The sequence below is a fragment of the Heloderma suspectum genome, chromosome 5 (genome assembly GCF_057233095.1).
Source record: "Heloderma suspectum isolate Gila_16-S chromosome 5, 16-S_ref, whole genome shotgun sequence".
NCBI classification, from domain to species: domain Eukaryota; kingdom Metazoa; phylum Chordata; class Lepidosauria; order Squamata; family Helodermatidae; genus Heloderma; species Heloderma suspectum.
This window is the reverse complement of record NC_139462.1, coordinates 150,961,419-150,986,452: the sequence shown is the minus strand read 5'-3', so window position 1 is coordinate 150,986,452 and position 25,034 is coordinate 150,961,419. Positions and strand designations below refer to the sequence as shown.

Here is a 25,034-nt window from a genome sequence, read left to right as displayed (position 1 = left end):
CTTTTTGTGGCCCCCACTACCCCCAAGTCGCCACTGCCACTGAATTGCCAACTAATTCTGGTGGCACAGCAGCAGCAGTAAAGAAAGCCCCATTTTCACTTTAAAACAAGGTGCACAGCAAGTGCATGGCTTGTTTTATTGCACAATCATGCTCACCAGGGGTTTTGGGACCAGCAATTTTGTATTAAAACAAGCCATGTGCATAAGAACATAAGAAGAGCCATGCTGGATCAGACCAAGGGTCCTTCTAGTCCAGCATTCTGTTCACACAGTGGCCAACCAGCTGTCAACCAGGAACGCTCAAACAAGGCATGAGCGCAACAGCACCCTCCAATCCATGTTCCCCAACAAGTGGTGTACATAGGCTCACTGCCTCTAGTACTGGAGGTAGCAGGTAGCACATAGCCATCAGGACATGTGCTCCACATGCACCTAGTTTTCAAGTGAAAATGCAGCTTTTTTGCTGCCGTCAAATTGTCTTTGAATTTCAGCGATTCAGCAGCGGCAGCCATTTTAACATCAGAGGGGATGCAGCCCTCGGTGGGTTCTGGGGGTTGGAAATTGACCACCAGACCATCCAAAGTAGCCCACACCTGCCCTTTGGGAACAGCAGATACTTTTAAAGCTCCCTTCCCACATGCCTCTGAAAAGAAATTTGCTACATTTCCAAAGCATTCAATACTTAATACTTTAATCTGAACAATTAATGGTTTATAGGAAGAGACAGGCTACAATAGTAAGGTTTTCATGGTCAGCCACTTGAGAGCTAATGAAGCACAATAGCTAAGATTTTGAGCTGTGCATCACAAAGCCCTCACTGCAAATCTTCCCTCTGGCTAGAACTCATCAGATAGTCTAAGGCAAGCTACAGCCTTCCAAGCTCTCAGTCACAGTCATCCAATACTGGGATAATAGTACTAATCTACCTTACCGGGATGTTGTATAGATTGCTGATACAATGTATATTCAGCATTCTGCCCATTCAAAAAACTGTATGTTTTGTTTTATTTTTTATTTAATTTGGGTTGGATCTACAGTCAGGGCCAGAAATATTGGAACAAGGATAACTGTTTTGGCAGTTGGCCTCTGTACACTACCACACTGAAGTTGAAAGGAAACACACCCAGATGGGAACGAAGTCAAGACTTTCAGCTGTAATTCAAGGGGCTTGACAAAAGTAGGGCACTAACCATTCAGGACACACACCCATCGTTGGTGGCTCATAAGTAATGGAACAAACCAACATCATTTCAAACTTAAGGATCGCCTTTAATACCTGGATGAAAATCCTTTGCAGTCAATGACTGCCTGAAGACTGGAACCCATGGACATGACCAAATGATGCTGAGTTTCCTCCCTCGTAGGGATGGCAGAGAATTCCACCACGGATCTCGGTGAGGCCAAATGCCAGTGCATTCGGCCCCCCGAAATCCATGGCGGAACGGCCTGCCACCCCCCCGCCCCCCCGCAGATCCCCCCCAGGACAAGACTTACCTGGGGTGGATCTTCCAGGCAGCGGCGGCTGGTCTTCTGACCGGCTGCCGCCACCGCCATTTCCAGTCTTGGGGGAAAAAAAAAAAGACGTGACAGGCTACGTAAAGATTTACGTAGCCTATCATGGCTAGGTTTAAAAAAAAAAAAAACGACGTGATAGGCTACGTAAATCTTTACTTAGCCAATCACGTCTGACTTTAAAAAAAACTACAATGCACGTACGCAAATGGCGGCAGCTATGGCCGCCGCCATTTGCGTTCCTTATTTTGGCCCGTCTTAGTCTAGGTAAATATTTAAATAAAAAATATTTACGTAGCCTATCACGGCTGACTACAGGGTCGCAAACGGTGGTGGCTACGGCCGCCGCCATTTGCGTCCCTGCTAGCCAGCGGCCGGACGTCCGGCTGCTGGCAGAGCTGGCCGGCGGAATCCCCATGGAGCACAGCTCGCCGGCCAGGATTCCAGGGGGAGGGACGGAGCACCTCCCCCCCCACTGGAACCCAGCGGAGCCAGGTAAGGCCAATTTCATACATCCCTCCTCCCTCGAGATGCTTTGCCAGGCCTTTACTGCAGCTGTCTTCAGCTGCTGCTTGTTTGTGGGTCTTTCTGCCTTCAGTCTTGTCTTCAGTAAGTGAAAAGCATGCTCTATTGGGCGGAGATCAGGTGACTGACTTGGCCATTGAAGAACATCCCACTTCTTTGGCTTGAGAAACTCTTAGGTAGCTTTTGCTGTATGTTTTGGGTCATTATCCATCTGAAATATGAAGCGGCGTCCTATCGGTTTGGCAGCATTCAGCTGAATCTGAGCAGAAACTATAGCCCTATACACTTCAGAATTCATCCTGCTGCTTTTATCAGCAGTCAGGTCATCAATAAACACCAGTGACCCGGTTCCATTGGCAGCCATACATGCCCATGCCATAACACTGCCTCCACCTCATTTGACAGATGATGTGGTATGCTTTGGATCATGACCTGTTCCTTTCCTTCTCCATACTTTTCTCTTCCCATCATTCTGGTACAAGTTAATCTGGGTTTCATCAGTCCAAAGAATCTTATTTCAGAACTGGGCAGGCTTTTTTAGGTGTTTGCTGGCAAAGGCTAATCTGACCTGTCTGTTCTTGAGCGTTACCAGTGGTTTGCACCTTGTTGTGAAGCCTCTGTATTTACATTCATAAAGCCGTCTCTTGACTGTAGATGTTGACAATGACATGCCTACCTCCGCAAGAGCGTTCTTGACCTGGCTAGATGTTGTGAAAGGGTTCCTCTTCACCATGAGCAGAATTCTGCTGTCATCTACTTTAGTTGTCTTCCATGGTCTTCCAGGCCTTTTGCTGTTGCTGAGCTTGCCAGTTAATTCCTTCTTTTTCAGGATGTCCCAAACTGTTGTATTGGCCACTCCCAATGTTTTTGCTATCTCTCTGATGGATTTATTTTGTTTCCTCAGCCTAATGATGGCCTCCTTCACTCGCAGGGACACCTCTTTGGACCTCATGTTGCAGGTTCCAGTGAACAGCTACCAAATGCAAATGTAACACTCAGAACCACCTCCAGGCCTTTTTATCTGCTTGACTGGTCATGGGGCACCCAGGAAACAGGCCACACCTGGCCATGCAGCTGCTTGTCAGCCATTTGTTCCATTACTTATGAGCCACCAATGATGGGTGTGTGTGTATGCCACTGGCTGTACTTCCTGAATGGTTAGTGCCCCACTTTTGTCACACCCCTTGAATTACAGCTGAAAATTCTGACTTCGCTCCCATCTGGGTCTGTTTCCTTTCAGCTTCAATGTGGTGGTGTACAGAGGCCAACTGCCAAAACAGTTATCCTTGTTCCAATATTTCTGGCCCTGACTGTATATAGGCATGTGTAGTTGGGCTGATGGAAGCAGACTTCCCCACCCCCTCCTCCCTACAGCAGCCCCTGAAAATGCTACACAGAGGGCCAGGAGAACCTGCTGAATAGGGTAAGCGGTGGCACGGAGCGGAGGGGAATCCCCCCAAAAGCAGGCAGAGGCATCTTCTGTTTATGGAGCCCTTTTATCAGTGGAAGGCAGATCCTGGATCCAAGCCAGTATTCCTGTGCCACTTCATAACTAAGGTTCTCTGGGTGGCATACATAAAAATTATAAAAATACAATAAAACAAACAATAACTATATGATTACAATCTTTGAAAAGCACAGCAGAGATGAATCAATAAAATCAACACTGACAGCTCCAAACAATCTGAAAAGTCATTAAGAGCTCCCAAACAACTCCCACTACTACTACTATTCTCTTCTTCTTGTTGTAGGCTTTGGTTTCATCGCCTCTGCTTGACTGACCTTCAGCCTCTTGCTCGCTCTCATGCAGGTTCCCCTGTAACTCTTCCTCTGCAGGCTGTCCTCCAGTCTCATCCTCAAGTACCTGGAAACGGTTCCCTAGTTCCACTGCCTCCACTGATGCAGAGTGGCTTCTAGTTCTTCTGTTCCTAACTGTCACCATTTTCCAATGAGTATCCTCTACTACATTTTTCCTCACCTCAACATTTTCTTCTTCCGCCTCAGCTTGCTGTTGCTCTTCTAGCTCCTGTACTTCGCTTTGCTGCTGTAGTTCCACCGAACAAGAACTCTTCATGTTCCCTTATTCCCTGGAGGGTCGACAGTCGCCGCTCCAGTCTCTTACTTTTTCTTCCAGCAGTGTGATCAACTTGCTCTTGTTGCAAGTGTAGGCCATGTTGATCTCAGGCAAGAAAACAAACATGGCACACATCTTGCAGGTCACCACCACTGGAGAGTCTTGTCCTTCCATAGTCTGTTTTCCCTTTTGTGTCTAGCTTTCTGATTGTTCTAGAGAAGCCTATGCCTTGCCCTTACTCACTGGAGGTTAAAAACAGAGTCCCACTGGTATGGAAGTATGTGTTACAAGACAAATAAATGAAAAAAAATGTTTTTAAAAAAGAAAAAATGCTAGGGGCCTCCCCCTTGGCCTCCCCTGGCTAACTTCTGTTTGCTCCCCCTGTTCACTTGCTCTGATCGCTCGCTCTCTGGGAGCTTGCTTGCTTCGTAGTCCCTAGACCAGCTGGAGCAGCTTGCTCTGCTCTGCTCAGCTGGGAGGCAGGAAACAGACCTTGCCAATCTCATTTGGAAGTGGCACTCAGAAATGAGACTCCAATGACTACCTCCATGCAGGTAAATAAAGGAAGAGGCAATCCATCAGATAACCTGGGCCCAAGCCATATACCAGCACTTTGAATTGGGACTGGAAATGAACTGGAAGCCTGTGCATATATATGTCAAGTATTGTTTGTTTCTTTAGCACTGGTCTAAATATGGCTGCCATATGATACTGCCTGGAACAGCCTCTGTGTGACAGATGCTCCATGAAACAATAGAAATTTTGTAGGCCAGGCCTCATTGTGAGGTGGGAAATAGGGTTTTAGGAAGGAAAAGTCTACACTGCATTTAACACTTTCTACTTGCACAAGCCAAGGGTGGTGCCGGAGGCCTTAAGATTGGGCCATAAAATGCCTATATATTTAAAAGAAATGGGATTACGCCCACCTGAGTTTTTGTTTAATGTTTAATTCCTATTTGATTTGATTTTAAACCTTGACCATTTAATTGCTTTCTAACAAAATTCTGAAATATGGGAAACATTTTTTTTACCCAGATTAATGCATCGGTAGAGCAAGAAAACATTTCAAAAGAGAGACCTCACTGGGATTTGATGCACATGATACCTTTTCAATAGAATATGTTTTGTACAAAAGAAAGGATTCCACGTTACAACATTCAAGCATATTATATCAGGTATAAATTGTGGCATTTCCATCAAAATACATATGAGTGGGGCCCCAATCTTTTCCCAGTCAATGGTAGTATGTAATTTCAAGGGGAAATCCATTATTTATACATGTGAGCACCTCTTATAACTGACAGAAGATGCATGTCACATCAAGTGCCGACTGAAGTTAGAGCAAACAAATGATCACAAATTACCAATTAAATAAAAAAACAGATTACAGCAATCATGCAGGAACCACAGTGGAGCCAATGGGGGGGAAATGATAGAGTGAAGAACAGAACTTATGATCCCTACTTGTTGCTGAACTGGTTATAGATCTGACAGGCAGCAAATGCACAGAGGGGAGTGACGAGAGAGGAAAGCAAAGACAGAAAAGAAATTGGCACTTGAATCACAGATAAAGAGAACTAGGGAAGTTGGCTGCCTGCCAGGATACTTTTTGTGAATGGGAGGGTGTGTAATAATAACCACTTCCTCAGATTTCTAGTGGGAAAAGCCACAAGTTGAACATTAAGAAAACAATTTGACATATATGTTACTTGGTCATTTTTCATATTTTCACTCATATTCATAGAATTGTTATTCTTTCTCATAGGCCCTTTTAGAAAAACAAAAAGGCACTCTTGAAGACATTCCATAAATATTTGTACTACTATCTCTCTACACCATTAGCATAGTGTCACTGCACAAATAATAATTTGGGGGGATGCCACTGGTGTAGCCGTTGGCACACACCATTATAAAGTGCTGGTGCAGGAGGCCTTAAGACTGGGCCATAATATATGCCTATATATTTAAAAGAAATGGGGCTATGCCTTAGGTCATTTCCACTTGAGAATTTTTGTCATTTCCACATTTGTGAACCAAATAGGGATGTCAGAGAATTCTGCGACGGATCTCGGTGAGGCTGAATGCAAGTGCTTTCGGCCCCCTGAAATCCATCGCGGAACGAAGCTCCCGCCTCCCCCAAACCACAAAAGTCGGGCGGCACGAAGCCCCCACCCCACGAAAATAGCGCAAAATGGAGCACTTACCTGCTTTCGTTGGCACTGACTTGCGAATGGCGGCCACCCTGCAGCCGCCCTTCACTTCCTCTTTCATGCCATGATAGGCTACGTAAATACATACGTAGCCTATCACGGCTAACGCAGGGACGCCTTTTGCATCCCTGCAGAGGCCGTGATAGGCTACGTAAGTATTTACGTAGCCTATAGCGGCAGGCTAAAAAAAAAATGTGTACGCAAATGGCGGCGGCTACGGCCGCCACCATTTGCATGCCTTATTTTTGGCCATCTTAGTCTACGTAAATATTTACGTAGACTAATACGGCCAAAATAAATAGGAACGCAAATAGCGTAGCAGGCACTATTTGCGTTCTCCTTTATTTCCGCCGTAATAGTCTACGTAAATATTTACCTAGACTAAGATGGCCAAAAATAAGGAACGCAAATGGCAGGGGCCATAGCCGCCGCCATTTGCGTACACGGTTTTTTGGTGTTTTTTTACCCAGAGCCCTCCGCGGCCGGAAATCCGGCTGCAGACGGCTCTCACCTGGGCCTGGCCAGCTGCTCCACAGAGCCGCCGCAGAGCTCAGCCGGCCGGCTGAGGATTCCGGGGGGGAGGAATGGAGCGCCTCCCCCCCATCGAGGATTCCAGGGGGAGGGACGGAGCGCCTCCCCCCCACCGCGAAGCAGATCCGCGAAACGGTAAGTGACTTTCGTACATCCCTAGAACCAAATGACAAGGCTCATTGATTAGATCTGCATTCAGTTTTTTAAATGTTATCTTTAGTCTCCTACACTTACATGTAATTCACAAGCAGCACATTCCAGTTTTAAAGGTGTGCTTTTTTCATCACTTCTAAAAACACCCTTAGGTTACGTTTTCATGTTCAAATTCTGTATTTACTGTAATTATGCAACAAGTAAAGCCACCTTGATATGATATATGATATGATATGATATGATATGATGTAATATCACACACACACACACACACACGGAAATCAAGAACAGAAATGTGGACAAATCAAAGTCTAGAAATCATCCACTTCTCACTGGGAAACACCAAGGCAGGGATTGGATGTATTGAACGATGTCCCTGGATTGCTCTAGGCAATAGTTCTAGAAATTAGCTACGTCAGGTATTTTCTTTCTTGCATTTGCCTTAAACATTAGTCCCGTCTTCTTCTATCATGAGGTGAGGCCATAGCTCAGTGGTAGAGTTCATACTTTCACACTTGGTGCAATCCCCATCATCTCCAGTTAAAACAATCACAAGCCATAAAAGGGCTCAGAAAGACCTCTGCCTGAAACCTTAGAAACCTGCTGCCAGTTAGAGTAGATAACACTGGGCTATATGGATCTATGGTCTGTTCTGATATAAGGCAGCATCATAGGTTCATAAATAAATCCAGAGGATGACCGCCGCTGGGAGTCACTTGTAAAGTCATAAATCTTACAAAGCTACCTTACGTGGAATCAGAACACTGATTCCAATAGCTTTTAAATTTCCAGTACCTTTTAATTGGAAAATGTGGCACATTAAATGGAAACAAACATGTAACATAGCAACATATCATTGCAAATGAATGTTAACAGTAATAAATTGAGTACAACAAAGAAGTTTACTTACAGTACTTTATAGAATTCAAAGCAGGGGCCGAGTCTGAAACAAAACATACAGGATACTGTGATTATATAAAAAATACAAATCCCTAAAAAATTAGGCACCTAGATTATTAAAGAAGTGTCATGATTTTTGAATGCCCTGATTTCAGCCAGTTGTTGCCTACATCGGCAGTGGCCCAATTTACATATCACGACAACATGAATTAGGCAGCATGCTGGTGCCCGATCGCTCCTAAACAACCCAAAGACCTTCCATCCATGGTTCGGTTAGTGTTACATGCAAACCAGGAACTTTAGCTTTTCTCCCATGGCAAGTCCAAGAAATAGCCCTGGCCACATTATAATAGCCATGTTAGTCTGCAATCTTATGCATACTTGTTCAGAAATGGCCCAAGATACTTTGGTGCTTTGGGCAGAAAATCCAAATGCTGCCCCTACCCCATAGTGTAAAAATAATAACAAAACTAAATAATTAACAGTTTGTTGCTTTTTAATGATACTAACTGCAAATCCTTCTAATGATAATTTACTTCCAATTAAACATGCAGCTGAATAATATGGTTTCTTCCCAGTCCTGTTCCACCAATTCCCAGTGAGGAGTAATTTTGTATTCTGAATCTTTACACCTTCAGAGTGCTTACTTACATATTTCAGATTGACAGACTACTGACATGACACAAAGGAATTGGTAAACATGCTTGAACAAATTACAACTGAATGATCGATCAGCCTACAACTCCCATCATCCTTGACCCCGGCCATGCTGGCTGAGGCTGCAGTCCAGAACATCTGGAGAGCACCAGGTTGGGGAAGCCTGGTCTAGATACAAAATACAAATGCCCTTAATGGCTTTTGTATGTAATACAAAGACTATCCGATATAACCAATCCACAGGTTTAGATCAAATCTTATAAAAGGCTTTTATCACAGATGCTTTTAAAAGGTGATATTGGCCTTTATGAATAGTAGCATCCATACATATTAGTGGTTAAAACATGAGCCGTCACCAAACAAATATACTTAAGCCCAATGATTTCTATCATCTTAAGCGTCCCTAGCTTTATATAGGATTGTGGCCCTGGAGTAGCCATGTCTTCCAGACCTTGCAAAGATTCATCTGGTAAGGGAATGCCATTTAGGGGGTGTTGCAGCAGAAAAAGACTAGGCAGGAAAACACCTACATCCACATACATATCATTCTGCTTTCCTGGTGAAAATAATCTCCTTCCCAAGAAGCTTTGCCTGCAAGAAACAGCCATCATAGTTTTATTACTTGTCGCATGTAGTTCACCCGTTGGTTAAGTCCAGGCACGTTAAAAATTGCTGACTTTCTCATAAAAACAAAACAACTAAAATATTAAGGCTATCTGAACATTTCTTTGTTAAAATAACATTTTGATTTATTACACTGGAATAAATCACATAGTGGAAGTTATCACACAGAGGGCATTCAATACATGGACAAAAGTCATCTACAATGAAGGATAAGAAAAGAACTAGGAAATTCATGTACAGAATATTGTGGTAGGAAAAGCCTTCTTAATAAGGGCAATTTTTAAAATGTGGTTGCTGACCGTGGAGTTAATTATCTATTTGCTTATACAACAAGTTGTATGACAAGCTATACCTGCTGAAATTTCCTCTTCTAGACAACTATTCATGGTAAAGGAGCCCAGTTCTCTTTTGCAGAAGAGGCAAACAAACAGGAATAATAGTGCTTACTTGAAAATAATTGATTAGCAGTAAATGTAGCCTTCACATCTATGTAAGGGTGAAATGCTACTCAGATTGAAATTAATAGGAAAGTTCCAATTGACAACAGCTGGGGCTATTTAGAGATTTCATACTAAACTACTAATAAGGCTTTTCAACCCTTTTCCCTTGCTGATGCCAATCTCTTTCCAAAGATTCATGAACCCTAGGTCCATGAACCTACTTTTCTCCAATAAAGAAGGTTAACTGAAAAAGCCATAAACTAATGAAAGCCAAGACACTTATCCTTTTCGGTATGTAACCTGCTTATCATAATACTTAGCACAGGAAGGAAGCAGCCTCTCTCTCCTGCAGTTTTGTCCCCATTCAATCAATTCAAAATGCACCTTGTAAAAGCCTCTCGCCTTACCATGACTGATTCTCCCAGAGTGCTTTCTGTTAACCTGGAAGCAGCACCGGATGCTTGTACAGCTGCCAGCAATCACACAGGAGATTAAATTTCTGCAGGCTAGATTCTGCAGCCTGATTCAATTATGCAAACTTGCATAATCATTTTTATTTTGCATATTTTATTCTGCAGTTTTTACTATTCTGCATAATTTATTCTGGTTTTGCTAATCATGGGGATGGGCAAGGACCACTGAAACCCTGGAAATAGCTAGCTGCCTTCTGCCTAAGGCCTGGCTGTTGACATCAATAACTACCACAGGCCTTACCTCTCCACCTTTATGACCTGGTTATCACATTCAACAGGACACTTCCCCAAAACGTTTTACTTAGTGATGCTTTTGAGTTCTGAGCTCACTGTTCGTTTCTGTACTTGGGGAAGCTTACTCAAATACAAAATTTGTGGGCATCCCATCAAATATGAATAGCATGCATGGATGCATAGCATTAGCTACCTATTCTACTTTAAAAAAAAAACATGGGTATGGGAGACTTGAAAGATCAATATAGGTTTTATATATGAACTTCAGACTGGTGAAATACAACAAAACAATTTAAATGTAATGAACAAAACAGGCCTCAAACAAAAAGCATATCTGGGGTACTGTCCTATGAAATACTTGCAGTTCTGCCCCAATATTAAGACAAGGTTAAACGAAACACAGAGTTGCGTACTTCAGCTGTAGATGTGGGGTTTTCATGTCAGCCTTACAAAAGTATCCAAATGATATACACAGAACTATATGACAGAATTGTTCAGTCAACAGGCAGTTTTACAATGTTAGCATCAAGCATTTAAAGTAACTGCTTGGAGAAGAAAGGTGACATCACTCATATGCTAATTAAAGCCCCATGTCCGGTTACTGTAAACAACAAACACCTTGGGATCTGATACTGCAGGATCTTTCCTTTGATAAGCGGCCTTGCATCGCTTTGGCTTAACACAAAACAGGTTTCAAGAGATTTGGAGACTTCAGAAACATTAGCAGCAACAAAGAAAATTGTAAGGACAACATTTCAGAGACTTGGGGACAAGGTTGCATTACAGACCTCTAGCACTAAGAGGTGCAGCCGCTACTGACAGGGATTCCACAGTCAATGCAATGTTCCTGTATGGGCAGAGGGCCGCAAAATTCCTTGCAATATAGAAGTCATGTCGTCAACCCCAACCCCCACACACACACCAGAATGAAGGCCATTTTACTAGTGGTAATGGCAACATATCGTCCTTTAGTACATTCAAAGAGTTTCACATACACAGCAACCTTCAAGGTGGTTCAGTATTATTATTCCCATATTAAGCTGTTGGTTCTGAAACTTGCGTGAAACCATTATGAAATCTATTGAAAAGTAGTATGTACATTTTAAAAACAATTCATTAAGGGTGCAATCTTCTGCATGTTTAGACAGAAAAAAAAGTCCTACAACTCCCAGCATGCCCCAGCCAGCCATGCTGGGAGTTGTAGGACTTTGTTCTGTCTAAACATGCATAGGATTGCACCTTAAATATTGTGAATGGGCAGGGGGATGAGGTTGAGGAATAGAGGCTTGCTTATGAGAACCACCTAGTAAGTTAATGCCAGAAGGTAAGCAATTGTACTACTTCTTATCCAAGAGGTTTTTGAATATACAATTCTGATCATATTACTGCTTTGTCCTGTTTTCTTCAGTGGCTTCCCCTCTCTTCTGGTCTCCACTTTAAACTTCTTGTACTTACTTTCAAAGGTCTTCAGAGTCTTGCTCCTCTATTATCTATCTTCTCTTTTTTCTCTATCAGCTCCTCCTCAGACCCTTTGTGCTAAACTTACGAGAAATGTGTGGTTACTGCTGAAAAGAACAGCCCAGTATCTTGTCCTCTGGTGATATCTAGTAATACAAAACACACAGTGTGTGACACCATCGGCCTGTGAGTTTCCCTGCCCTTTCAAGAAGCAGCCAGTGGTGAAGAAGGAACAAGTAAACTCACAGTGATATCATACAACACATTTTGTATTATCAGGCAGCAACAGAGAAGAGAGGAGAATGAGATGTGGGGTCGCAGTTTTTAGCAGCAGCTTCACATCTCCCATTAGATTTAGTTTGGGCCTCAGTTTCATCTTTAAGAGGAAACAGGCACAGAATCTTTGATAAGCTCAGATGTGCGCCCATGGCGACCAAAGGGTCCTGTCATCATTCTGGTGTGCTCAACCAAGATGGCCCCAGATGAAAACATGAGAAAAGGACCTTGGAGATGCATTTGTGTACATGCTGCTGAGAACCTAGAAAGCCTAATCCTCCTTCCCATGTAATTCTTCTGGTTTTAGAAAGCATTAGGGCTGCAGGATCTTTCTAGTAGAAATGAGGGAGCTGCTCATAGTCTGCACTTTCATTTCATTTCCAAGAATACTGAAGCCTAAAATTCCCAACCATTATGGACAAAATACAGTAATATATGTGGTTAGGGTAGTTTTGGGCTGAGAACTATCTAATTAACTAAAGCGGTAACCAGTTCCAGGCTAACAAACACAAGTTGTATATATTCTTTAATGGAGAGGGGAGATTGTATGTCATTATAAAACTAAAATTTCAGATAAGCAGTTGGAAGTTTGAAAGGATATCTAAGAATTGTTTCCTTTATGCAATATAGGCTTTCACTTTTTTTAAAAAATGAATGTAAGTAAAATAGGAACTGCTCGCTATTATGTCCCTAGACCTGGCTGCCTAACACAGCCATTCATCAAAATACAGCATTTTCGCCTGATGTGAGTGTCTTGTTCAATCAAAGGAAAGTTACTGACAATCTTTTAAATATCCAATTCTAAACAATACCTACAGCAACAGGCCTGATATTGATTTATTGAATAATTTAACCAGAAAACACCTGTAGTCCCAACAACATTACATGAAATCACTTCCATTCCTTTTTTGCGCACAATCAAAACAAATTACCAAAATAAAAATTGACTGCAAGAAGTTTCACCAATCTGTTCCAGCTAGACTCAACAGTGTACATTAGTGTGTGTGTGTGTGTGTGTGTGTGTGTTTGAACATGGTTTAGATAGCACATTTCACTGATTTTCATAAGCAGCAAGACTTCCCAGCATTCGCTGCCAAATGAATGTAAAAACACATTTTAAAAAATGCTGATTAGGAACAACGAAAAAACACTGAAGACATTCTGCTTTTCACAAGCCTGCTTCTCTGTTTATAAATGTGTGGGGGGGTGTATCAGTTTTCCCTCTGCAAGGAATTTCTAATGTGGACTCTTTGCAAATTGTTATGGAGCAATTTGCGCACAGTTAGTTCTTTCTTTAATCGAGAAATCCGCCTGATTGTGAGCTTATTTCCCAAAGGCTGGGAGTGAAGGTTATTCCATTAGGCCTTTTGGGAGTAGCAATCTATCTAATATGTTTCTGAATTATTCCAGACTGAGCTGAGCTGAACATGAGAACAAAGCCCAGATTCCACTGCAAGGAAAGGCTAGCCTAACTCCCAGCTGGGAAGATTTAAGGAGAGTTATGCCTATACAAATACGAGAAATTGTCGAAGTAAATGCATGTATTTGCCCACTGCTGTCAGAGGCTGTAAACTAATGTTTATTAAAACACATCAGCAAGATGCTGCCCATTACCATCTCCCAGGTTCTTCATGCAGGGCATTATAAAGAAATCTCATTTGCCTGCATCCTTTATTTCTTAACAGTGAAAGGGCAAAAAGGATAAGGGAATTTGGTTAGTTACACAGCATCTAGTACTTGCTAGGACAACAGGCACAAAAGTCCACTTACTAAGCACTGAATCTAGGTTGGTTAGATATGCGTAATGTGGGCTCTTACTCCCCAATATCAGGTTTATACCATTCTCCTTTCTTTCACAGTAAAGCATGCAGAAGAGGGGAAAGGATGTTCCTTTTCCCGTTCATATACAAATCTTGCACTGAGGCTGTCCCTTCTGGTTAACTTTTAGTGAAAAACTGTCAGCAGAGAAATTGGGCTACATGAACGTGACGGCTGTTAAGTATGGTGGTTCCACCCCTACAGAACCTTCACTCCTAAACTTTAAGACTATTCCCCCTTGGGCAAAAAACTTGGTCCGCAAAGTGATATCTCAGTCACAAAAGCCCATGAACCCCACCAGGTTATTGACGATTACTAACAGCATGCTCCTATGTATGTCTACTCAGATGTAAGTCCCACTGAGTTCAATTCAGCTTACTCCCAGGTAAATAGGTATAGAAGGGGTGGGTCGCAAGTGGCCCCTGGCTTCATTTCAAAGCCCTCTACAAGCAAGAAATTCAGACCTCTGGCAAGAACAATGTGTCCTTCCCGCAGCCGCTCACAAGGTGGGTTAGAACAGAAAGAGAAAGAGAGAAGGAGTGACAGAGAGAGAAAAGGGGGTGGCCATGCCACATTTGGCTCTAGCCCGGCCCACTGAGGCCCCTTCAGCCTTGCCCACCAGCAGCATGCAGCTCCCAACGGATTACCCCTGAGGAAATGCAACCTTCAACAGAAAAAGGTTCCCCACCCCTGGGATATAGGATTGCAGCCCAAGGGACTTTACTTGCGTTCAGTTTTTCATATGTTATCTACAATTATAATAATAAGAGGCAACTGTTATAGACAATCAGCAGATGATACCAAGAGGAACCATGGGTAGATAACATAGAGAAGACTGATAAATACTTATTCTGTAAGCACAGAATGTGAAGAGGGATGGCAGAAATATAATATGGGAACCAGGGAAGTCCTGAAAAGTCCAAAATCATAATAGAGCAGGGTACCACCTCTGCACACTTTGCAGTCCACACCCTGCCCCCTACATATGCCCCGCCCCTTTCCCTGTGCACCTCTGCTGCACGTGGGCTTTCCTGGTCAGGGAAGCCCCATGCACAGCGAAGCTGAGCCAGCCAAGGTCCCTTTGCCCCTAAACAGGAGTGACGGGGATGTGGCCAGCTTTGCTGCACACAGCCTTCCCTACTCAGAGCATGAGTGGGGAACCTTTTTCCTGTTGAGGTCTTCATTCCAGCAATGGCCCTAGTCAGCAGCAAAGTGGGTTGGTTCAGAGCCAAAAGTGGGTGGAGTTACAGATGTGACTCCTACCTGTGTTCAGTATGCAAGTGGGGAAAAGGAGAGAGAGGCAGCATTTGCATCCAGACATTTTCCTTTCCCAACACGTGCAAGTTTCCGTTCATGTAGACAGGGGACAGTGCAGGGTGGAGAAAATGATATGAATAACTTGGAGCAGGGTTGCTGGGGAGTCATGGCATGAGGAAATGACGTGGGGCCTGGGGAGAGTCCAGAGGTCTGCTTTGAGAGTTCTGGAGGTTCACATTTGGCCCATGGGCCACAGGTTCCCCAACCCTGCACTAGAGACTGTTTTATAGCAAACTAATCTGAAATCCAGTTTAAACAGTAAGAAACAAGAACTTACTAAAACATTTACAAATACAAAATATTTTCAAACAAGTACATGAAGAGACAGATATATGGCACCAATCACATGTTCCTGGACCCAAAGAACTGTGATACTAATTACCAAGAGGGCTTTAGGCTTTCTTCTCTGATTATTATTTTTTTTAGCAGGTACTCCCTCCTATTTGTGAAACGTAGGGAAAACTGAAAAGCATTTTGTGACATGGCACAGGGATCAGCTGTTTTACAAGAAAGACATCAGACATTTCACTGGGCTAACTCAAACCCCTTTTTGCATCCTAAGCAGTCCTTTGGATCCTGGCCACGATAGGCAAGTGCAATATAGATTTGTAGAAATTGATTTACTCAAAAGGACTTTAAGTCTCAGTAAAATACATATAACTAATATTACTATTCTGATCTATTTGATAACTGAAATGCTTTAAATTATTTAAAAACATGCAAAAGTGGTGATTTATGGGGGGAGAGTTACTCACATATTCTTCCTGCACCTGATGTAATCCACATTGCTCTTTTGAGGAATGTATTATTTGGCCTTCTTCTGTTTTGAGTGTCTTTATGTTTGTTTAGAGTTGCAATTACACTTGCTGCACTGCGGTGACGTATGATTTTTATGCCTTATTAATGAGTTAGGATGTTATGAGAGCTTTGAAGGCATAAGGTGTTCTTAACTACCAATTTCCTTGCTTTTAAAATCTTGGCAATATTGAAACAGGTTGCCTCTTCATATCTGATCCTAAACATAGAATGGATTGCACAAATATAGCTACTGAAGCATTCTGTGCATGGGAGTAGATCCATCCTACCACACTGGCTTTATGACCCGTTAATTCTCTATATTACTGATTACATTTCTATCCTTCCACGTCACCCATTAAGGCCCTCAGAGCAGCATGTATCAGTTTATGTCAATATAGCTTATTCCACAATGGCCAACATTCCTTTAGGAATGTGTGCAAGAGAGTAATTCTTAGTCCTGCTCCGATTTCACCTACCCACCACCAACTTCTGTTAGCTTGTGTACACCATTCTTGCATCTGTCAGTGGTAACTGTTCCTAAAGAGCAGTAACAGAACTGTTTACTTAAACCACAACTCCTTGGGTCCTACTGCCTCCAAGATAGAGCAGTCCTCATTCCCCATCCTGACAACCTTTGTAGTGTAACACAGTATAGGATCAGGTCTGATGTAACAATTAAAACCAAGATATTCCACCAGATTTAATTTATAAGATGTTCCCGTGTAGTAAAAGCATAGGCTCATATTTCTGATCACAAAATAAACCAGCCAGCACTGAACAAATGCTATAGTTCTACCAAAGTCAGTAAGCTATTCTCTGCCCTGAACAAATGCGGCAGTTCTACCAAAGTCAGTAAGGCCTTATGTGTATATTCCATGTATATACTCTTACACATTCAGAATGAATAAGGAAATAAGTTATAACTGCTCTGATCCAGCAAAGGAGATCCATATACAGAAGTAGGTTTCCACACATCGATTCCCTTGCTGAGCAGGGAACCACACAAGCAGACTGGATGCAGGTGCACATCCACAATTTGATGCACAGTTGAATGTAAAACATCCCATACAATTCCCATCTGCACTGCAAGGTGTGGGTGCAGTTTTCCCATCCATCTTGCAATGTGGATGTAAATGCACATCTCCATCCACTATCTTAGACTGCTAACAGGGCAGAACGTAACAGATGAACCATCTCTGGGTTGGGACTACTGTGCGCTCTTACTCCTGTTCTATTATTAAATCCTGTATGACCAGGCTCATACAGAAAACGTATTTTTGTGCTGCAGCTTCACTTTCTTAAATTGCCCAGGAGTGATATGGAAAGATAGAAAGTGAGAAGAAAAGCAGCAGGCTAAGTAACTACAGTAACCAGAAGCTGACAATTTATTGCTAATGGTTTGGTGACCACTCAAGCTGTGCTCAGCAACAACAAAAATCCCAGCAAAGCCAAAGAGGGAAGCAGAAAGATCTAGATGACTGGGTTTTAGCTTTTGGTCAAATACTGGTAATATGGAAAAGGAACGAGAAGGGCCAAAAAAAGGATGCACAAACATTTTGTATAGGTGGTACCAAGGTCCCCTGGCTGGGCCTTCAAACAAAACCATCCCATGTAAACTTTAAAGAGGATTAATCCTCAAGGACCACTGTAATGAGACCTTTAAAGGCTCACGAACAGCAGCCTATCACTGAGGGTAGCAGTAGCCTGCTCCCAGAAGTCTTCTCTTGCAGAGTTACATCAAAGCAAACTGGGACCAGATAGCAGGATTCTGTGAGAATTCCTTATCTCAGTGTTAGCCCATGCTTCTCCTCCAATTGTCTTGAACTGCCACCTTTCCCAGGCATCTTTGAAGGCAACGCTAAGTCTGTGATGGATCTGACCTCCTTGAGCTGAGATTCTTTTATGTCTTTCTTCATTTTCTGCTCTGTTACATTCTTTCCCTGCAATGCACACTACATGAAACAAAGGGAGTTCTCACTCCTTGACTCACTGTCCCCAGCTATTTGAAAGAAGAAGGAAAGGGGGGGGGGGGAACAATGTTAAGGATTATATTCCATCTGCAATGTGGAGTTGTCCTCCAGAGACAAGCCTCTTATTTTTTGAGAGTTATAACTAGATGGCTTTTAACACGAAGACGACTTCAAAATAGGGGGTTCAGTATTGCTAGAAGCCAAGATGAGAAGGCAGCATGTCACAGATAACTTAAAAACAAAAAGACTCATACTATATAGAGATATATTAAGAATCATATTAGCGGGGAAAATAACCAGGAAGCAACAAGCCACGTGGCTATCATTAAATAATTAAAGGAACTCTATACAACCCCCCTTCATTGCATGCAAATGTTCTTAGTGCTTGTGCCAATCTTTTATTTAAAATTTATAGGGGAAGGGATTTATTTTTAAGTTAAAATTACGTGAGAAGCCCTAGGCATTCACAAAGATGTCCTGGGCTTGCTACCGAATGGTTATTGACATTGCTAAAGTCAAACATCTTCCACAGGCCAACCCAGTGCTGTGTTAAAAAAAAAAAAGTCCCCACGAGATTACTGTCTTTGTTTTAAACATGGTATCTATGCATTTCATCGGGTGATATCTGGTTCTAGCATTATGTGAAAGGGTAAGTATCGGTTCCCCATTCACTGATTCCAAACCCCTCATTTTATATACATTAATCATATTTTCTGCTATGTCCCCAGTTCCAAAACTTGTCCACTCTGTATTGGATTAGGACTCACTGCTTCTGTATTGGATTAGGACTTACTGCCAGTTTTCCGGTTCAGACGTCACAACAACAAGCCATGAGCAATTGCTGGGTTAACTCTGGGTTGTTTAACTCCTAAACAACCCAGAGCTCCCAGGTTCTCATGTCATGCATTCCTGGGTTGTTAATTGAAAGTGGAAACAACAAACATGGGGGTTGTGCACTCCATTCATCCCCGCAATTCCTGGGTTGAACACCCCAGGTATTGCCGTCATGATGTGCGAACTGGGTCAGCGTAGCAGAAAACCCCAAGAAACCTCCCCAGCAGCAGTCACTTTGTGTGGCAAAACCTAGGGGCTTGTTCAGGCATTATTCCAGCAAGGAAGTCACCAGGGTAACAGTTGGTGCATGCCTGAAGTTCATGCACATCCTTCTCCTACCCCATTACTGCATGTAAAACTAGGACTGTGCTATCATAAAGATCTCTTCATGGGATCTTTATGACCCCACAATCAATTCCCTCCCCTCTTGATCTGGGGACAGTATTGCAGAATCAGAGAGATCCTAAATAAGTAGTACAGCTCAGGTAAAATATTATATTATACATACAGTAAGGTGAGCAGGGAATAGGTGCAAGATACATATCCTCTATTATCCCTATGGGTTTTCTTGACAAAAAGATAACATCTGATCAAGATATATGGATCAAGCCTGCTGGTCCAGACACGCTCTTGCATTTTTTGTTTGTTTTGCAACAGTAAAATGTTACTGTTTTGTGTTTGTTTTGCAACAGTAAGATTTGTTTGATCTCTCAGCCACTGTGCAACAGTTTGCACAAGCCAAAACTCGAAAAGCACATTCTGAGCAGTGGCAGTACACTATGCAAGACAACAGAACTATCTCAGGTTTTGCTTACAGTATTTTTTGTTTTGTAGCAGTTCCTACCTTTTGGTAAGCATTCTTTATTTTACAATATCCGTAATTTTCATTTTTAAAAATAATAAAGTTATTTTTAGAAAAGGATCCAGATGACCTCTTACAGCTTACAGCTTTATTTTATTATTATTTATAAAGTGCTTGTAAGGTTTACAGTATTTGAAGTACTAAGGGCTTGGTAACATTGCCTCAAAGTAAAGCTGTGCTCCACTGGTTGTTACCCAGCAAAATGACATCGAGGTGGAAACTGAAAAAGAAACTTTCCCGATGGACATTATACCTGCCCCAGGCCCCATAAATCCTCTAGGTGGCTCTGCAAAACTGACTAAGGGGTGAGGAAACCAAGGGAACTCCTCACCCAGGCCAGGGTGCTATTTATCCTAGGGCCAGCCCTGAGACACAAGAGACAGACAGAGAGAGAGAGAGAGATCTTCCCGTTGAGTCCATTAAGACAAGTTCATTAGTTCTTCGGTAGGAGCTCCACCCATTTATCTCCAAACTTTAATTCTGGCACTTGGATATACAAAGAGGTTGTTAAGAAACAAACAAAGCTAAGGTGATTTCAGTCCATGATTCAATGTATGCTACTGAACAGAGTTCTCATAGTCCAAAGTCTTGAAACCACAAGTTGGGGAGGTTTGAGAGGCTAAATGCTATCTTAACGCTTTCAAATCAAAAGCCATTCAAATTGTGTGGCTGGCCAGAAGCCAATATTGTAATAAATGATAAATAAGACAAAAGGGAAGAGAATGGCTAGAAGACTCCCGAATCCAATGGTAACCTTGGTCCACAGAAACAAAAGCTTTTGTTATGAATAATTCTCATAACTGAAACACTTCAACAGCCAAAATTATCCCAGCAATCACATAGAACCTGCATTCATCCAACGCAATCCAGTCAACTGGATCCAATATAACTTTTAAAAAGTCAAATATGAAATCCCAACGCTATCTTCGTATGTGTTTCACAAACAAAATGGCCAAACAACCCCAAATAAACATACCAAAGTAAAATATTCTAATTGGTTACCGCTTTAAGCGCTACAGTCATGCAATGTCACATCCCATTCATAAGGAAACAAATCAAGTTAAATCGGAACACACTAATCAACACAGAGGAGGCCCCATGGGAGCAAATACAAGTCTGAAGATTAATTAAGATGTTTTAAAATGTAAATATAATATGGGACCTAAAAAGTCCCTACTTGTTTTGTTCCTAAGAATGCTCACAGATGGAGGATCTTTTCGATATCAGCATATCCAACATCCACATGGGACTGTAGCGATTGCTGGGGTGATCCTCGTTATTCCAAATGACAGACAGGTGGACTCAATGGAGCCACCATGAATAGCACAATCTAAAAACTTGTTGCTCAAAGATTGTTGTGCATACAACATCCCCATCCACACCAGGGCCCAGCACTTCACTCCCCAGCCTCCTTGCACTGAGCAAGGAGGTCTGAACGGAGGTTCTACTCACATTCAGTGAACATTACTAGAATGTTCTGCATAATCAGGGAGCCAGATAAAACAGGATCAATCGAATGTGAGTAGAATCTCTATTCAGACTTCACCACATCAGGGAATGAAGAGGCAGGCCCTGGAGCGCACAGGGATGTTGGGGTGGGCCCATCCCTGTTGCCATATTTAACCCTCCTGCATTCTGAAGAACAACTATATACAGCTTATAAGTAGATCCCGCAAGTCACAAAGTTTCATACTGAAGAAGTGGAATACTGGAAATAACCAGAAGTCCTTACTCACAGATTTGGGGAAGTCCTTTAAGGGAAGTAACTAGTCTCCATTATGGGTCCAGAAAAAATCTGATTATGTAGCTAAAGGCTTACTTGACAGTTTTTGGATTCAAAAAAGTTCCCTGCATAAGTTCTGTTCTAAAATCTGGGGTAGCCCTGCACATCTAAATTATTTCTGGACCAAAATTGGCAGAGATCACCCATGCATCCCATATGTGCTGAATATTACATAACCCCATTGTTTGGCAGAAAGGATGACTGCTGAAAGGAATCTGGGAAGGAAATTCTAACTGCACACCTGCAGATTTGGGCATGCACATGAAATTTATTGTGGTATCCCTCTAATGCAGGGGGGTCCTGCCACATTTTCCCTTTAAAACAAAATGTGGGGAGCACATGCCTTATTTAACACAAAATTGCACTTCCAGAAGCTCCTGGAAACCCCAGAGGAGCAAGATGTTGTTTTAAAAATCTTGTTTTAAAGGAAAAATGGGGAGGCACCAAACTTCGGCAGCAAATTTGGTGGTGGCAATTGCAGCTGTGGGGGATACAGCCCATGAATCCCCAGCAGGTATCCAGCCCTGCTCTAACTTTTAAAGTTGTGATCCTTTATGCTATAACATCCACTGAAATCCAAGAGAACTGACCTAAGAACATCTGCCAATGCATCTGCCTCCGCAATAAAAGGACTGGCCCTTTTATAAGAATTATCTAGCAATAATCTACTTGTCTAATGAATCGCAATCCTTCACAGAAACAAATCCATACAAGGTGGGGTAAAAATAACACCACCACCATGAAATGTGATTGACTAGCAGTAGGGTTTCAAAGACAAAAATTCAACCTGAGTTATTCAGAAACACTGCACAGCCATGCACCAAAAATTTCGAAAACCTAGACTAACTGCCTACTTTCCTTTCTTGCAGACTAATTCCTCAGGCCTTACTAAGTACCAACAGTCCTTTCACATGGTCTGCAAAAACCATAGAGGGATACCAGCTTTACGTTTCAAATGACAATGTATATATTAGGAATGATTCACTTTTTCCAACAGACCAAAGCAGCTTGAACGCATCTATAAAACTGCATGGAAAATTAAAACCCGAAGACAGGCTAACAAAAAGAATTATTCCCTCCAAATATAATTTTAAAAGGTTCACAACCAAAAGCAGAAGATTAAAGCAGACTCTATCCACCACCACCACACTGTCCCAAGAGACAGATAGAAGGCCAAACTAACTGCTCTGTTCAGCACACATGGTGGAGTTCATCCTCCCAGAGCCGGCCAAGTGGCTTCACACAGTGTGTGCCACCTTTACAGGGGCAGCATGCAGCACATGTAAGAAACTCAGCCAGCTCTCTTCCAACGCTGGCCGAGTCCCGAGTAGTTGGGGGTGGTGCGCAGCACGCAAAGCCACTGAGCTGGCACTGGGATTAGCAGCTGATCCTCCCAGCACCAGCTCAGTCCCCCGCTGCTGACATCCCTGCTTTTATCTCCAATCAAAGAATAACATATTTAAATAGTAAATAAATTAGGAGACCCAGGTCTGCTTAGCCTGAGCAAGGCTGATACAACTATCATGTGCCTTCGGACCATTTCCTAGGACATATTACATACATGATAATTATGCCAAATAATAAAACTCAGACCTACACCCTGGTCCTTGGTCCCTTCAATGCATGACATGAGGACGGTGGGTACAAAAAACAGTGTCTTTTAAGCAGCAGCACCATAATTGGGGAACTCCCTCCCAATGGAGTTTTGCCAGACTTCCTCTCCTCCATCTTTTGATGGATGGTTAAAAGAAGTTTTAATTCAAATTAGGTTTTAATCAGTAACCTGCTGTTTTATGACGTTTTTGCTGAAGTTTTATATAGATGCTTCTTGTTTTAATGACAATGTAACTTTATTGTTTTGCTTTTTTATTATATTGTACTATTTTATTGCAAGCCACTTAGTTATTATTTTAATAGGAAAGTGGGGTATAACTATTAAATAACTACTCTAAATTAAAATCAGAAAAAATCAAACCAAAATAGAACTATTGCTCTGGTCCTGTGTAAAGTTATGCATGAATGAATTCCATTATTTCAATGCGAATTACACGGGCATAGAACTGAAGCGTAGAACAAGAAGGATGAAATTAACAATAATTGCCCATTCTTTCCCCTTCAACTCTCTCTCTCTCACACACACACACACACACACACACACACACAAAATCTCTCTGTTGGCCCTGCTGTGGTCCACTGTCACTGTAAGCCTACATCTTCTGTAATTCCCTCTAGTTAGCATACTTGGTTAGTCGAGAGCTGATCAGCTTGGAAGTGACATGGGGCCACCCAAAATAAGGTAGAGGTTTTCAAACACTTGGGAGTATTCCCTAGGTATAGAGAATTATAGAAGTTCGTAAATTAAGAGAGAAAAGAGTCTTCTTTAAACACGAAACTGACTGACAAGAACCTGTGAGCTTACAGAATACTGATGATACTTGAGCCTACAGATTGGGGATGGGGGCGGGGGGCGTCTAAAGAAACTTGAAGTCAGGCAGACTGTGTGAGTCGATTAATTAAGTCTACGGCTGAGAGGAGTTGAGATACGGAATGTTAAACTGTCAGTTGAAAACAACTCCACCACCACCCACATACACACACAAAAGGGGACACGGAGGACATGGTGCGAGAGGGAAATGGCCTGTTGAAGCTTCTGACAGCGTATACTAAATATCCAGGGTGGTATGGCTGGGAGAAATGCACTCAGAGATGCCAAAACTCTCCTCCCCTGCACAATATAAGGATGGTTCAGTCTCCCAAACTGCATGCTCCTCTGCCCGCCCACCCCCTTGCTATATAACTATAAAATGATCAGGTTTGGGGCCAGCAGCGTTTCTAGCAGTATATACCACAGCAGGAGAAAGGTCTATTTCTTCCCTGCTCTTCAAAACAGTTTCTGTTCCAGACTGTCTGGGATTCTGAACAGGAGCATTTTTCTCTTAGGTTTGGGGGACAGACTGCAACTCTGTGCTGCAGATCCCACTTGAAAAAGGACTCGTTCTCACTGAGGTGATGAAGTTGTGCCTACAGCTATACCACTTCAGACTGGAGGTAAGGGTTCACATAGGAAGCTGCCTTATACTGACTCAGACCATTTGTCCATCAGCAGCTCTCCAGAGTTTCAGGCAGGAGTCTTTCCTTGCCCTACCTAGAGAAGCCGGGGATCAAACCTGGGACCTTCTGCCAATCATGTGCTCTATCACACTGAGCTCTCTCTCCTTCATACACACACACAATTCCTAGTCACAGAAAATTAGCATGTCAGTGGGGCAGGTAAGTTAGAACATTTCTCCCAGATGTTTACTTTCGTATATGTATGTATGTATGTATTTAGCTATTACATTTATATCTCGCCTTTTTCCTCCTTAAGGAACCAAAGGCGGTGTACATAATCCTCCTCCTCTCCATTTTAGCTTCACAACAATAACCCTGTGAGGTAGGTTGGGCTGAGAGTCTGTGACGGGCCCAAAGTCACCCAGTGAGTTTCCATCGCCAAGTGGGGACTAAAACCCAGATCTCCCAGCTCCCAGTCCAACACTGTAGCCACTATAACACACTGGATCTTATGGGGAATGGAAGAGCATTCAG

General features: G+C 42.5%; 1 protein-coding gene across 1 annotated transcript in view; it reads right to left on the bottom strand.

Annotated features, from left to right (window-relative positions):
* Positions 1–25,034, bottom strand: part of GLI3 (GLI family zinc finger 3) — a 325,138-nt gene that overhangs the window by 187,211 nt on the left and 112,893 nt on the right. Inside the window, exon 4 of the mRNA XM_084857806.1 lies at positions 7,916–7,948. Within this exon, the coding sequence (XP_084713932.1) occupies positions 7,916–7,948 (33 nt within the window). The remainder of the gene's footprint in view (positions 1–7,915; positions 7,949–25,034) is intronic.